Source organism: Berghia stephanieae, chromosome 5, assembly GCF_034508935.2.
Source record: "Berghia stephanieae isolate SIO BIC M18660-M18661 chromosome 5, UCSD_Bste_1.3, whole genome shotgun sequence".
In the NCBI taxonomy this organism is placed as follows: Eukaryota; Metazoa; Mollusca; class Gastropoda; order Nudibranchia; family Aeolidiidae; genus Berghia; species Berghia stephanieae.
In genome coordinates, this window is record NC_088364.1 from 52385044 (window position 1) to 52402068 (window position 17025).

The following is a 17025-nucleotide window of genomic DNA, read 5'->3' on the forward strand; positions in this document are numbered from 1 at the left end:
CAATTTTACATCATACAATGTAGGCGGAAGTCTTAGGATTAATTTATTTGAATTCTCATAAGTTCAATTTAAATAGCACATATGGTTTGTAAAATCAGTTTTATTATATTGTAATGTGTATGGAGTCTATTTGTAAAGAAAGAGCTTCATGGGTTCTAGAGCATGAGTTGCTAGAGGCACATACAGTAAGAATAAAAAAACACACATATTGTGACAAAAATTCTGACACACATATTCCGATACGCATATTCCAAGAGGAAAGAAAAACAAATCAATAATCTTGAAACCTATTGTATGATGTCTAATAATTCTAAAGCTGTCTCATTGTTTTGAAATCAGTTTGATTAGCTTACTACTGTTTAGACAAAATGTTAGTCTGTTAATCCATATCTAACTGACCTAGCTAACTACTTCTGGGTGAACAGAATGGTCTGAAAAATGCGAAAATGTGATTACACCGTGGACCTTTATTGAATTTGCTTCTTAGGGGAGTGCTGTACTTATTTAGTTATCGTAACTTGTTATAAGAAAAAAAAAATCAAGAGTATTTATAAAGAGCAATATCCACTAAACATACTCAAGGTGCTTTCCAAGGGGTCCCAAACCAACAGCAACACTTAACGTATAAGACGAGACATGATGCCTGTTAGGCGATGTTACAATTTTTTCCTACAAAGACAACACTGTTAATGGTTGGGTACTCATTTTACACCTGAGTACGATGAAAGAATGTGCGTAAAGAGCCTTTTCCAATGACTCAGAATAGGACTCAAACCCTGGTCCTTCTGGTCCAAAGATCAGTGTCATACTACTAGACCACATAGCCTCAAAGAGGGATAAAATTTGAAGAAATAAAGTATGAATGATGTGTATTAAATGTCCTGTGATTTCAGGTTTGCAATAAAGAATTTCAACATAGTGAGCACTTGGAGGCCCATCTCCGCTCACATTTAGCAGATCAACCTACTCATTGTGGATTGTGTCATTTTCTAGCTCAAAACAGAGATGAAATGAGACAGCACATCTTGACAATGCATTCTGAATCTTTGAATGTAAGTTAGGTCTTTACTGACTCATATAGCTTGAGCTTTGAAATATTACAAAATTCTTTGAGGTCATTGATTCTTCTTCTTCTTCTTCTTCTTCTTCTTCTTCTTCTTCTTCTTCTTCTTCTTCTTCTTCTTCTTCTTCTTCTTCTTCTTCTTCTTCTTCTTCTTCTTCTTCTTCTTCTTCTTCTCTTCTTCTCTTCTTCTTCTTCTTCTTTCTTCTTCTTCTTCTTCTTCTTCTTCTTCTTTCTTCTTCTTCTCTTCTTCTTCTTCTTCTTCTCTTCTTCTTCTTCTTCTTCTTCTTCTTCTTCTTCTTCTTCTTCTTCTTCTTCTTCTTCTTCTTCTTCTTCTTCTTCTTCTTCTTCTTCTTCTTCTTCTTCTTCTTCTTCTTCTTCTTCTTCTTCTTCTTCTTCTTCTTCTTCTTCTTCTTCTTCTTCTTCTTCTTCTTCTTCTTCTTCTTCTTCTTCTTCTTCTTCTTCTTCTTCTTCTTCTTCTTCTCTTCTTCTTCTTCTTCTTCTTCTTCTTCTTCTTCTTCTTCTTCTTCTTCTTCTTCTTCTTCTTCTTCTTCTTCTTTCTTCTTCTTCTTCTTCTTCTTCTTCTTCTTCTTCTTCTTCTTCTTCTTCTTCTTCTTCTTCTTCTTCTTCTTCTTTCTTCTTCTTCTTCTTCTTCTTCTTCTTCTTCTTCTTCTTCTTCTTCTTCTTCTTCTTCTTCTTCTTCTTCTTCTTCTTCTTCTTCTTCTTCTTCTTCTTCTCTCTTCTTCTTCTTCTTCTTCTTCTTCTTCTTCTCTTCTTCTTCTTCTTCTTCTTCTTCTTCTTCTTCTTCTTCTTCTTCTTCTTCTTCTTCTTCTTCTCTCTTCTTCTTCTTCTTCTTCTTCTTCTTCTTCTTCTTCTTCTTCTTCTTCTTCTCTTCTTTCTTCTTCTTCTTCTTCTTCTTCTTCTTCTTCTTCTTCTTCTTCTTCTTTCTCTTTCTTCTTCTTCTTCTTCTTCTTCTTCTTCTTCTTCTTCTTCTTCTTCTTCTTCTTCTTCTTCTTTCTTCTTTCTTCTTCCTTCTTCTTCTTCTTCTTCTTCTTCTTCTTCTTCTTCTTCTTCTTCTTCTCTCTTTCTTCTTCTTTTCTTCTTCTTCTTCTTCTTCTTCTCTTCTTCTTCTTCTTCTTCTTCTCTTCTTCTTCTTCTTCTTTCTTCTTCTTCTTCTATTATTATTATTATCATTATTATTATTATTATTGCATATTATTATTATATTATTATTATTATTATTATTATTATTATTATTATTATTATTATTATTATTATTATTATTATTATTAGAACGATGATTATTGATAATGTTAGTCTGTTGACAGCTAGGTAACACCATACAACAACATTCATTGTATTATTCAAGGCGTTTAACATAATTTTTTTTAAAAATTCAATTCTTCTTAATGTCATTTATTTTTCCATTCAACACCCCCAACCCCCACCCCAATCCCAAATCGGGGGAGGGGGGTGTTTTAAAAAGTGCATTGGTTGATAGAAATGAATATTTTTTATCGATTACTTTGTTTTCTGAAATATTCTACATTTTTAAACTTCTCTATACAGGACATTGAGTCAACATTGTTTTCTTTGGAACAAGTGGATCCAAATAAGAGCGCATCTGAACAAAAGGATGAAAGAACAGCTCTTAGGTTGGTTCTACTATTAAATACCGAATAGAGATAAATCTTTATTTTCATAATATTCATGCAAATTACTGACCCGTACAAAGTATAGATAAAAAATTAATTGTTAAGGTAAGGTCTAAGTGGCATTCCTATTGCATTCATGGACAATCTCTATTTCTCTGTTATTATCTTACTTTTATAAAATATTATAATTAAAGTTTTTTTTGGGCAAAGTATGATAGAAAGTTAGTTTATTAGAGCATGAGATCAAAGGGAAATACACTTTAACAGTAGAGTGGAATCTGCATAAAGTCAATACTCTTAAAGTTAACTTCTGCTTAAAGTCAACACTCTTAAAGCCAACTTCTGCATAAATTCAACTCTCTTAAAGTCAACTTCTGCTTAAAGTCAACACCTTTTGTTGATTCCAAATTTTCTGTTCTTTATCTGAGTGTGTTCCATTGATAATGAATAAAGTCAACATTTCTTAAAGTCTACCAACCTATCTGGTCCAGCGGAATTTACTTTATCAGGATACCACTTTACCACTGTATTCATAATAATATTGCAGTGGCTTTTACCCTTCTATATATATAATATTATGTTACTTTTCTTTGTGTGTCATGATTGGAATCTTGATGAGGGAATGTTTTAAAGGAAAATGTATTACTATGTATTTTTATGCACTATGTGTTAAAACCTATGTCGGTCAAAGGCTTCTATTAGCCTGACTACATTATCTATGAAACATTTTTTAAATGCCGACAATAAATAAATATTTGAGTTGAATTGAATTGAATTCTGCTGTTCGTAGAATGATTCTGTGTAATCGGTCTACATTTTGCGATTCTGCATTTCAAGGCAAACATTCTGCACTTCAATAGTGGGAAATTTTTTTTAAAAATCATATCGAGTGAAAACATCAGTGTGAGTACAGCTGATCTGTATCACGGTCAAGGAAAAGAATGCAGTTTATCTCAAGTTTATGTTTTCCAACGTCATTATACCTCATAGCAGATGCCATTTTGTCTCGAAAAGCAGTGTGCCATGTGTTTATTGTGCTTCTCTATAAATATTTCCGCAAATCAATATTATTAGTCTACTCTATGTAATTTTCGTTGGTTTGTTTTGACAGAACAAAAATTACAAAACATCAAGTCAAACCAATATTTGCGTCCAGGTCAGATGCTCTAATAGATTACGCCACAATTGGTTGCTATTAGCCTTGAGTATCAAGTGGAAAATTTTGGTTTTATATTTATTGAGAGAAATTTTCAGAAAATTGGTCTCAATATTACATTATTGTAACTCAAATAATTTTCAAACCGATTATATAAAATTATTATGATCCATTTCATGTGAATGATAATAGATGCTTGGAAAAAAGTAAATATAATAGTACAAAACTGCGACACAGATTCCATGTGTTAGTCATGGTCACTAATTTATGGCTTTTTAAAAAACTACTCGAGAAAGACTAGTAACATAGATAAACATGAGACAACTAACAAGTGATTTTGATTTCCCTGTTCACACTTGTGATCTCAATATTGACAAAAAATGATCAGAAGTTAAGATACATCACCCCCTTATTTATTTGCAGTTTAAAACTCTCAATTATGACAATTTTCAGTCTGACTAATGACTGGAATGAATTTTTGCTAAAGTTTATAAAATTAAAAAGAGTACTCTTTAATTGAGGTAGAAGATCCATTCAAAACTACAGTTGGTGTCAGACAGGGCTGCATTCTTTCACCTACCCTTTCCAACCTATATTTGGAAAGATTAATGCAGGAAACTCTCGAAAACCATCAGAGCACAGTATCAATAGGGGGCAGAGTTCTCTGCAACCTTCGATTTGCAGATGACATTGACTTGATGGCAACAGACGGACACAAATTACAGTCACTGACAGATCATCTATCAGAAACAGCTTGTACATACAGGAAGGAGATCAATTCTGAAAAGTCGCAAATTCTAGCAAACAGCTGAGATGACCCTCAGACGAGAATCAATGTCAACAGTGAAAACCTAAAGCAAGTCACCACATTCAAATACTTTGGAGTGCTGCTCACAGAAGATTGGACTAGCACAGCAGAGGTGAAAGGTAGAATTGAAATGGCAACAGCGTGAAACATGGACACTCACTGCACATCTAGAAAAGCGAATCTGTGCTTTTCAAAATGAGAGCTATCGGAAAATCCTGAGAGTTCCTTATTTGGAGCACAGAACTAATAAAGATATTTTAGAAGAGGTAGAGGATCAAAGCAGGAGGACAGGAACCACTGTTGTCAATGGTCAAAAGAAGGAAATTGTCATGGTTAGGACACACTGTTCGCCATAATAATCTGTGCAAGACTGTCATGCAGGGCACTGTAGAGGGACAGAGGAGAAGAGGAAGACAGAAAAAACTATGGCAAGACAACATTTCAATATCCTTCTGGAAAAGGCCAGAGACTGTGACGAATGGCGTAAAGTTGTGAAGTCTGCATCACGCAGCCCCCCCCCCCCCCCCCCCCCCCCTCGGCGATCAACTGGTCATGGGATTGAGTGAGTGCGTGAGTGAAGTCTATAATTGTGATGACAGTCAAAGTAGAAATACAGTACAGCCCGTGTACAACAGCCTCGGTTGCAACGGGAACTCGGCTACAATGGGAAATTTTTAAATCCCTTTCTTCGGCTTGTATAATTCACATAAATCATGCATGGCTATAACAGGGAAATATTTCTTGGAACATGGCTACAACGGCAGTGTGAGTTGCAAGTTTAGTACCCAGTTGAGAAAAGCCATGTACTCAAGAATAAAAGATAAAGGCACAAATGGCACACATAACTTATAGGGAATGGATATGGGGTGGGTGTGGGCGAATCGCAATCATTGTGTGTATTATCGGTTTCTCTGTATACTTTGTGTATATCCACGATGACACAACAAAAGGCTAGTGAGAGGCGTGTGACTGACTGATCTACATCTTGATACACTTAGGAGTAGAGTGAGGGATGTGGTTAGGTATCTATGCCCAATGAGAAGTGAGATGGTGATGAGCTCTCTCTGAAGCCTGAGGCCAGGACGGTGCGCTTACTTGAGTTTTGAAGTGCACTTAGTGGTTGTCAGTGGCGCAGTTGGAAAGGAGAAAGGTAGAATTAACCGCTGTATTATTCCAACCCACCTTGTGTCCTGAAGTAAGTTGAAGAGAGGGTGAAGTACTGTGATTTCAGGGGGTGGGGGGATTACAGGAATGGAGGTCACAGTCATGCTGTCTGATCCATTTACTTAGGGAGGTACCTCGAAATGTGTTCCTTGTCTGTATTTTTTTACTTCCCTCAGTATTGCTTCCCTTCAAATTCTGTATGCATGGATATAACGGCACTTGGCTACAACAGGGATTTTTTTGTTAGTCCCACTATCCCCGTTGTATCAGAGTTCCAATGTATTGTCATGAGGGAAATGTTATATCATTTTCTAAGCTAACCAGATGGATAAGGTAATATGTGATTATTTTTAGTGGGTTTATGTTGGGATGTCACAGCCTGCAATTGAATATCTTAAGAAATAATAGGCGAGTTGCCAGTTAGGACAAAAAAATATTACGCTACATATTATCTTCTGTATTCTAGAGAAGCCCTCCAAGCCATAAAACAGCTGCACAGATTAAAGGCTGCAGTTTCAAATGAGAAGATCACTAACTCAGCCCGGAATCCTTCCACCACTGGCAGTTTGCAGTGTATGATTTGCAGTCGTACTTTTAAGGGAGTGAACTACATGAGACAACACATGAGAATGCACACTGGCAAGTTACTTTTTTAAAGTCTTAGATTGATAGATGGTTTAAGAATTCAAGGTATGAAATTGAAATGGTCAGTGAGTGTTCCTTTTTTTCTCTTTTTTTAAACTTCAATATAATTTTTGTACCCTCAGTCTGTTTATATTTTAATTTTGATGGTTTGCCATTCTTATAGCTTTTGCCATAACAAAAGTCATTTATTCAAAGTTTATAATGATAAAGACTACATCTTTGTCCAGGTTTTGAATTGCAGATATAACTTGGTGTATTTCCCCAACATTTTTGTTTTAGAAGTAGGTCCTTATAGCTTAGTATTAAAACATTCACCTTATTAACAATGGAAGTGTTATTGATCCCAGATACAGCCAAAAACATTTTTGGATCCCTCAACCCATCCAGTAGTGATTCAGTGTCTGGATTTGTCACATCTGGCAGAGATAAATAGCCCCATACTTAATGATGGACTAGTACCCCATCCAAAGGGCAATACACAACTGCTACCGTCCATTTAACACTTCAGACACCGGGATAAACTCCAGCCTCGTGGGCTTTATGGCTCTGAAGGACTACTACTACTGCCACTTTTTCTAGAAAATGAGTGCTTATGTAAAAAGACTCTTATTTGATCTCTTTATTCTATCGTAATCATTAGGTGACCGTCCCTATAAATGTACCCAATGCAACAGTAGTTTCACTTCTAAGGATGTCATGAAAAAACACATGTGGGTCCATATGAACCAGCGGAATTACAAGTGTGGTGAATGCGGCAAGATGTTCAAACGGCTGGTCCATGTCCAACAGCACATCAAGACTCACACACAAGAGAGGATGTTTAGGTGTAGCATTTGTGAGAAACTGTTCAAAACTCATGTAAGAAATTTTCCTTCCTTAAATTTGTCATTGTATATTGCTGTAAAAGTTAAGATTCATTTAGTGTCCTTGTAATGTTATATTGATTGCAAATGTTAGTTGAGGAGTCGTAGAACAAATTGAAGTCACAATCATTTTTTAAAAATATAAATTATTTTGCATTTACTGTGACAAAAATGTGTGTATTGATTAAAATATTTCCCATCCACAAAATCATGTGAAGTACTATTACAATTCTAGCATCCATTGAATGTTGATGGAAAAGTTAACATTTTCTGTGAAGTCGAACCTTTAATCAGCATTCAAATTCAAACTGATTTGTGCAATTAAAAACAAAAATTGAATTCCTTTTCCATTTTTTTTTTTATTGCAGTCAGATAAAATGTGGATAAAAAAAATATTCTGAGCATTGCTTATAGTCAAAGTTGGTAAAAATCCCATGTCACTTGCATTTAATGAATTTAAAGAGGTGACAACAATAGATAGACATAGATCTTATCAAATATCAATTTTTGTTCACAGAATTCTTTAAAAGTCCATCTACGAACCCACACAAACGTCAACCCATACCGCTGCCAGGTGTGCAATCGTCATTTCAGGGAACGTGGTTCCCTACAGAGACATATGAGACTTCACACAGGAGAACGACCATATGTCTGCCCACATTGTAACAGGGGATTTGCTGAACAAGGAACACTATCAAGACATTTGAGAGCTAAAGGTTGGTCACATGTATTGCCAGGCCTGTTATAGACGTTGGTGACCATAAGTATCTAATTTTGTGTGTCTTCTGCTCTGCAAAGGAAAGAAATAGTTTTCTCCTTTATCCATCAATCATCCAGCTTCATGGATATGGGTATTACTTTTATGTTGTCTTCAGCATCATCTTTTCCCTTTGATTTTCCAGTCATCATGAATCTTTCCTGGAAAAGTGTGTTTGAAACAATGCCAAAGCAAGAAAGGAAAATACAAGAAAGAAAAAAAACATCCCAAAAAATCAGCCTCCCCAGTTGAGCAAGGCTGATTTTTTGGGATTTTTTTTTCGGTTTCATACACACTTTTTCAGATCTTTATTTTACACAATTGCCTGCTCCCTAAATTGTCCCTTTGAGTCTTTCCTGTAGACATGGCTTAACATTTTTAGTTGGTGGGTATGTCTTACATTCTACATACTATATTATATGTAAACAAGTAGGACAAGACATGCAACCTGCAAGGCGTACAGTGAGACCTCCAAATTTAATTTCCATATCAGGTAGGACGAGGAAAATGCGTGCAAGATGCCTCTCCTGAGGGCATACAATTGAGGTGTCTACTAGATGAGTCGATTCATCAACCCTAATAGGTTGTGTTGTGAGTCCAAGACCGAGCCCCTGCTCCATAGTGACACATCAGTCAAATGACATACTAATGAAAGCTGCAGCCCAAACCAAGACAGAATAAGTCTGCAATCTTACATGTAGGAATCTATGATTTTGATCTTCACACATTTTTAATGAGCAGAAAAAGTTTTAGATGCAAACAATTTCGAATTGTTCCTCCTATTTATACAGACTATTGAATGGTTTTTCATAACTTGCTTGAGGTTTGTTAGATGGCAGAGTGACTAAGGCTGATAACTGAACCACTCAGGATCGAGTTTGAGTCTCACTATGCATTTGATAAATTTGTTAAGGAAAAAAGCTAATGCAAAATGATAGATGCAGATGGCTCTAATGATGTTTTCCTTCTCTTTGCGTGGTTTAAAGAAATGTTGGAAGTATTCATATAATAGATGTTCAAATTTATTCTTTTATATTCTTTTACTGCCAAATCATTCAAAACTTTTTTATGTTTTTATTTTTAAGTTTAACAAGTCACACATTTTATTGAATATGCTTTCTTGCCCCTCCCCCTCAATAGCCAAGTATATAAGATATTTATATATCATGTTGACTATCTTATTTTGAGCCCTGGATTTTGAAAATCTCATTTTCCTCCCCTTGAATAAGAAACTCTACTGATCTAAAGTTAGCATTCATTTCCCTGAAGCTAAAACTGATTTTATTGAAATAAGACAAGGTTTCTTTTGTGGTGATGATAGAGAATTTATTCTTTTAAAAACTAGTTCTGGAAAAGAGCCGCAAAAATAGTTTGAGATTTCAAGGTGTATTCAAATTTGACTAATACCAATATTATTTCTTTCAGTCCCCTGCTCCTCTACTCGTGATAGTAACATGCAACTTGGTCAACCAAACAACACTATGCTGGCGCAGTTTTCCTCCATGGTAGCTGATACCCAGTACATCCTGCCCTCTGTCAGCAATGAAGAGGTAAGAATTAAATATTTTGTTCACAAATTAATTTGACAGTGTATTGTTGGCCATTTGTTTACTGTGCCAACATCCACATCTAATGATTTTGCTATTTTATTTACGACATGAATATTTTATTATGCATTCAAATTTTGATTAACATTCATAAGTTGAGGATGTTTCCTTTATGTATACTATTGTTACTAAATACTTTGAGTGTTATTAACATCACACCTTTTTCAGAAAGAGGATTAGTCGGATTGAATTAATTTTTTGTGAGATATTTTGTTTTTTATCATCTCTCTATGATGCATTTTGTCACTGTTAGCTTCTTAAATGTTTTTTTAAATGTTGATAGTCGAGTCTTTTGGCGGAGATCCTGTGGCAGCTTGGCAGCTTCTGTTTGTAGATGTAAAGATATATTGCTCTTGATTGTCTGCTCCTGATTTCTGTTGAACTTATCCCCTTTATATTACTTTTTTCTGCGCTAATTATTTTGATCCAAACCTTTCAACTATTCTATTATCTTCCTTTTTACTGGAGCTGAAATGATCTTATAGTATCAGAGGTACTGTAAAACCCTTAAAAACTAAACTAAAGCTTAGACCCGTCTCATTTTATAAAATAATAATAGAGTATCAATATATAACTTTTGATATGAAGTCCTAATAAAATTACCGTGAAACATAGCATCTACTACATTCAACAGATTTCTTTCAACAGATAATTGACAGAGAATAAATTTTCTCACATGTTAATAGGCGGGTGGTTGGATGGGAGCATCACCCTTGAATCATATACCTATGATGTTCGCATGGGTGTACGATCCGATAGTGATGTCGTTTCTTCTTCTCTTTACTAGCCTATCCTGCTTCTTTGGTTTGTGATTGTATTTTTGACAGGGGATATTTTTTTTTCTGTAAATCTTCTGCCTGTTTGTTCTTGGTTATTTATAATTTAGCTTATGATATCTTTAGGTTATGATTTTGATTTACATTTGTACTATTTTTGTTAGATTGCTTGTTTTTTTGTTTCAGCGGTCTCTCATATAACCTCAATTGTGTTGGAAGAGACCTAAAGCAACAAACAAACAAACATGTTAATAGCATGCTTTTTAGGGGCATTGATAGTGATATTAGGAGTCTTAAAGAGAAAAATATAAATTAATCATTACCTCATTCAATTTTAAAGTTAACTGGAGGAAACCTCATTGTCCTGAAGACCGAAAATGACGGGTCAGAAGAAGTAATTGACAACATAGAGGTTGTAACAGAGGAAGCTGCCTTGGATGAGAGGCTGCAGTCAGAGGGTGTCATTACCAATGAAGCTATTGATGAGGTAATTATTTCGTCATACCCTATTTTGATCCAGCTCGAATCTGTTACTATATAAGTGCCTGCCAGCTTATTCACTATTTTGTTTGAATGCCTGTATTTTCCCATGAAACAGAATTATTTTATATCAAATTTGCTTCTCTAAATTCTTTGTCTTTTGATCTTATTTATTATGCTCGATTTTACAATATTGGCTTTCTCTCTCTCTCTTAAAATTTAAATATACAATTTAATAATTGCCAATTATATGTCAGCAGATATGAAATGGTTTAATAAGGCAAATCATTATTACCATTATTATTATTATTATTATTATTAAACTCAATCACTGGCGATTTTTAAAAGTGCTCGATTTGTTAAGATACTTTGTAAAAAAAAAAACGGGATACGCCGTGAAATGAAATCTATACAGCTCTAGCAAAATCTTCAATATTCACATATTTTTATTCCTTACCAACTGCTTCTTCACAGATGATGGAAGAAAACACAGAAACACTTCAGGTATATGATACAAGTACTGGAGAGTCCCTAATCATCACTGGAGATAAGTCAGTCATCAAAAGCCAACAACTTGCTCTTGAATCAATTGATGGAGAGCTCAGTTTGGACAAAATAAAGGATTTTTTAATGTCTTCTGGTGGACAAACTATTGCAGTCGCATCTACAGAAAAGTTGATAGTAGGAGAAGAGGAAGCTGGTAGCATTGACAAGGAGGAAATGGTTAACACAGATGAAACTCAGGAAATTGTCATCACAAGTGACAAATTGCAGACAACTGAAAATTCAAGCCAAGGGAATGTACAAGTAGCAGAAGTCATAACAGTTTTATCCTCTCACGATGATACAGAATTACAAAGTCTAACTGAAAACTGAAAACTTAAAAATGATTTGGATGGTATTAAGGACAATTAGTAGTGTAGTCCTTTAGAGACATTTGGCCCATGGAGTCTGAATAGCATGAAACGGACAATAATTGGTTGCTACAAGATGCTAGTCCATGACAAGGTTCTTTCTGCCAGATCTTACAGACCCAGCTACCTTATCACTACTGGGTGTACAATCAGAAAAAAATCTCAACTTCACCTAAAATCGATCTTGGTTCCTTTGCGTGTGAAGCAAGTGCTCTACCAACTGAACTATCAGGAACCCCGAAAGACAATTAGGTTTTTACATGATTTAAAGAAAAAAAATAATGTTCTGCAGCATTTTCTTTCTTCCCCTTGCTGTACCCTGTTTCATATGCTATAAATATCATAGACAAATGAAATGTTTTGGTTGACACAAAATTTTAACACAATTGACGGATTGAAAGCAAGTTTATGAGCTACAAGATCAATGTTATATCCTAGTCAACATAAATTAAAACCTGTTATAGCCATGTTATGGTTATCTATACTTGTATTATTTTTTTAACGGGGATTTGATATATTATTGTTGTATCCAAGTTCCTGTAGAGACTATTATAAATGGACTAGACTGTAGGTTGTTTATATTTTACTCCTTTTACTACACTCTGCGATATTTCCAACAACTACTGCTACTCTCCATTGGTTATAATATTATATTTTACATTACATGCAATTAATTTGTATAAAGATATTATTGTTGTATTTCTGATATGCACATGATTGACTTTATGCATCACTGTATGTAATCGGAAATAAAGTTATCTGAATCTGAAAATGTCCACAATTTTTGGCAAAGTTTAGCAAAATGTGGGGTTTCAATTGGCCATTTTAATGCTATGCCAGTAAACTGGACACATTGAGCTTTATTTGGGAAGTGAACACCAGTGGGAAGATGGACACCACTGAGCACAGTGGAAAAGAGCTTGCATTTTAGTTGTAGAGTACATTGCTCTCACCGACAGTCTGTCACGAGGTCATACTACCTGGTGAGCAGGGGTCAACGAGCTACTGCCAGTACCATCAAAATCATTTGTAATTCATTTGCGTTATAATCTTTAATTATTGTTATGTATTATATTATTTCTCTGACACTTCATCTTTATTCTCATATTCATATGATTTCTGTTTCTAAGGGATAGATGTACGTCAAGTTACAATGAAAACAAAAGACCTCATATTTCAAATCCTCATCATAAGTACACATGGACTAAATTGAATCAAGAAATAACACATTTATACAAACACCCCCCCCCCCCCCCCCCCCCCCCTCTAAATCCATACATAATACAGGGATAATACTGAACTGGTCACCCTACAAAAATCTGCAGTGCGATTTTTCTGAAACTCATGCAATGTGGTTTTGATTAACAACTTGTCAGGTCAAATTCCCCACCAGCCAGTAGAATAACAAGTCTCTGCCCACTGTTATCATACTAAAATCTGAGAAAGTCATCAAGTAATCATCACGATACTTCACGCTGTTGGCAACAACACAAATAATACGATGCCGACAATTTATAGCCACAGTTCTGTCATACTCTTTTAAAAAGGCCATTTTAACAAATTTGGCCAGAAAACTTGTCCTTCAAATATTGATCAACTAAAATAACCCTCACCTTGTCAAAAACTCTCAAACCTGAGACTTCCTTGCGGTTTTAAGTTTGAGAGTTTTAGTTAAGATGAAGTCTCAGGTTTTAGAGTTTTGACAAGATGGGGATCATATTATTCGATTGATGTTTATTGAAGAACACGAGTTTTCTGACCAAAATTTAACTATTTATCACAGAGTACAGAACAGTTGAAGAGATGCAAACATTAAGAACACCGTGGGATTGAGATCCATTCATATCGTAATATGTGTATTCACACAACCAATGACCAGTACAATGTAGTAATGATAATATAATAGTATAGTGCAGTCGAATGCTAGTACTAGTACAGGGACTATAATATTATTATAGTATTATAATATTATGTGTGGCCAACTTTCATGACCAGCCCAGTTTATATGGACATTTTTCACTCTCTGATTTTAGCCAGTTTTTGTCTTAATGTGAGGATAGTTTTAATGTGGTGGATAGCGACATTTTGGTTGACGGTTGATGATGCTGGCAGTGGTGATGGCAACAATTTTTTAAAATTTGGCCAGAAAACTCGTCCTTTAAATATCGATCATTTAATGACCCTGTTCAATCGAACTCCAGATTCGAGAGTTTTTGATGTGAAGAGAACAAGTTTTTTGGCCAAAATTTTTTTAATGTGTGTGTTTTTTAAAAGTATGGCTGTGTGATTGTGTTGTTGACGATTGTTTGTTTGTTTGTTTATAAGGGTTTTACGGCGCTTGCAACACATTTAGGTTATATCAGCGCCAGTAAAAAGGAAGAAAATGGGATAGTAAAAAGTTATAGAATTACAATTAAAGCACCCAAGAAAAAGCAAGACAAAGGGGAACTGAGAACAAATAGGGATCAGATGTAGATTCCAAGAGCACACCACCAATGTACTTAGTTTGAAATCACCTACAAGTCTCATCCAGACACAAGCACAAATCCCAACAAAGAGGAACACACTCAAATGCCTACATTATACATTCAAAATAAAAATAATAATACATAACAGAGAGATGATTTACAAGGAAAAACATATCATCTCCCAAAACAATAACTATGCATTTGACTGTTTCCCTCCCAGCTAGGACTCCGGCCAGTGCCAGGACAAAACCAAGTAATCTCATTCCGAGACAAAGACAGAAAGCATGTTGGAAAACAGATATAAGGGGATAGAAGACACAGTATGTACCTCCCTGCCCGCTATGGGAGGTCAGGATCCCCACCCAGTGTTGACGATTGGTGTAGTGTATGGGTTGTTTGTTTGTTTGTTGCTTTAGGTCTCTTCCAACACAATTGAGGTTATATGAGAGACCGCTGAAACAAAAAAACAAACAATCCAACAAAAATAGTACAAATGTCAATCAAAATCATAACCTAAAGATATCATAAGCTAAATTATAAATAACCAAGAACAAACAGGCAGAGGATTTACAGGAAAAAAAATATCCCCTGTCAAAAATACAATCACAAACCAAAGAAGCAGGATAGGCTAGTAAAGAGAAAAGAAACGACATCACTATCGGATCGTACACCCATGCGAACATCATAGGTATATGATTCAAGGGTGATGCTCCCATCCAACCACCCGCAGTGTATGGGTTGGAGCGGTGGTGACAACAGTAGTAGTAGTAATAGAGGCACAGGGATTGGGGGTGGTGATGGTGACGATACTAGTTGTACTGAGGACACGGGGGATGGTGGTGGTGGTCATGATAAAGACAGTAGGCGCCAATAACACAGAGAGGTTAAATGATCGGGAACACCACATTGTGAATTTAAAGTATATTAGAACTAATTTATGTCCTTCAATCTTCATTTGATAATGACTTTCTACTATATTAGAACAACTATATTCATGGCATCACCATTTAAAACCTATAATAATCGAAATCTTCAAACTTACTCATAATGAAGTTTATTATTTTTAAGTAATCATACCACAATTTTTAAGCAAATAATCTTTGACGAACATTTTGCAGAAAAATTACGTATGCCAATCACTGGTACTCAGTCGAGCCACTCTACGAAACTAAACTATGTGTTATAATAATCGCATGACCAGGCAATTTTAACAGTTGGAGTTGTGGTTGGAATTTACAATTCTTTTTATTATATATCTGTGGGTATATTAGATGATGTGTAACAATGGAGAGAAAATGAGGAAAAAGAACAATCACTTATAACGTTTGTTCGGCGGCAGTGACTTTAACCTCGCTGAGCCCTGGTGTGGCACTGTGCGGCGTGATGAATCACGCAGGTAGCATGAAATCTAAAAGAAACGATATGTGGTAAAACGAACAGCTGTGTGAGAAGGGATCATGGAACCACGGTATATGGAATTCATTGGGGAGTGAATCCTGGGATATGAGAGGTGGACACCACTGGAGAATGAACGCAGGATCATGTGATATAGACACCAGTGGGAACGCATTGTTTATAAAATTTGAGGTTTATCTGTTTTTTGTTTTTGTTTTTAAGGCGCTTGCGACACATTAAGGTCATATCGGCACCAGTAAAAAGGAAGAATACAGGATAGTAAAAAGTTCTAGAATTACAATTAAAGCTCCCAAAAAAAGGTAAGACAAAGAGGAATTGGTTCAAATAGGGAACAGATGTAGATTCCAAGAGTACACTGTCGAAGTACAAAGACAGAAAGTTGGAAAATAGATATAGCGGGATAGAAGACACAGTAAGTACCTCCCTGCCCACTATGGGAGGCCAGGAAACCCACCCAGAGGTTTTATTTTATCTGTCAATTGTAACTGAAATGTTAAAGTGAGGGTAGGGATGCCTGCAACAGCTTTGTGGACTTTTTAAAATGTCAGCGTTTTGTAATCTGATCATTTCTTCAGTTAATCTCACTCTACCAATAGTCCCACCTTTCTCTTTTGAGAACTTATCAGTTTTTTAACGAAAATCTTAGTTGTATTTTGCTTGCAAATTTTGGGTATTTGGTTACAACATCGTGGATATTTTATTGCAAAAAACTGCCATGCCAGCTTACTGGGAGGGAAAAAAAGCGTTTTTTTTAATTAAAGAGAACGAGATGAGGATGGTCTGGTATCAACAGTCGATTATTGTTAAACAGGGGTTTTACTCAAATTTATGTCACTATTTTGGGGCTTTACTACTAACATACAGCAAAAATATCGGGACCAGAGGTCAATGTTACTCTCCAGGAGTTGTGGTTATCCAGAGGTTGCACGGTACTTGATAAAATTTCACTTAAAGGCCCAATATGCATATTTCGGCAATACACTCGAGTACGGTTTCCTTGAAATAAAAATTGTGCTTGCCGCAACGACTTGACACAGAGGGCAGGGGCCAGCATGGTTTGCGAAATGTACCGAGCTCCAACGATCCACTTTGCTATGTGGCCTTGGAACAAGTCACCTCTCTCTAACGAGCCTATATCACTTTGTGGTACTGAGGTTGACATCTGGGTTATTCCAGTCTTCTCATGTAATAGACCTTAAGACCAATTTCCTCTGCAGGATTAATAAAGGGGACTTGATTTATTTACGTTATTGATA

The 17025-nt window shown here is 35.6% G+C and overlaps 1 protein-coding gene across 3 annotated transcripts in view; it reads left to right on the forward strand.

Annotated features, from left to right (window-relative positions):
- The window catches only part of LOC144973168 (uncharacterized), a 31714-nt gene extending 19057 nt beyond the window's left edge, over positions 1-12657 (forward strand). For all 3 annotated transcript variants that reach the window (XM_078915288.1, XM_078915289.1, XM_078915287.1), the window contains exons 9-16: positions 894-1052; positions 2630-2715; positions 6310-6482; positions 7129-7346; positions 7869-8067; positions 9534-9658; positions 10832-10978; positions 11446-12657. In XM_078915288.1, the coding sequence (XP_078771414.1) occupies positions 894-1052; positions 2630-2715; positions 6310-6482; positions 7129-7346; positions 7869-8067; positions 9534-9658; positions 10832-10978; positions 11446-11847 (1509 nt within the window). In that variant the 3' untranslated portion in view covers positions 11848-12657. The remainder of the gene's footprint in view (positions 1-893; positions 1053-2629; positions 2716-6309; positions 6483-7128; positions 7347-7868; positions 8068-9533; positions 9659-10831; positions 10979-11445) is intronic.
- The last annotated feature ends 4368 nt before the right edge of the window (positions 12658-17025 follow it).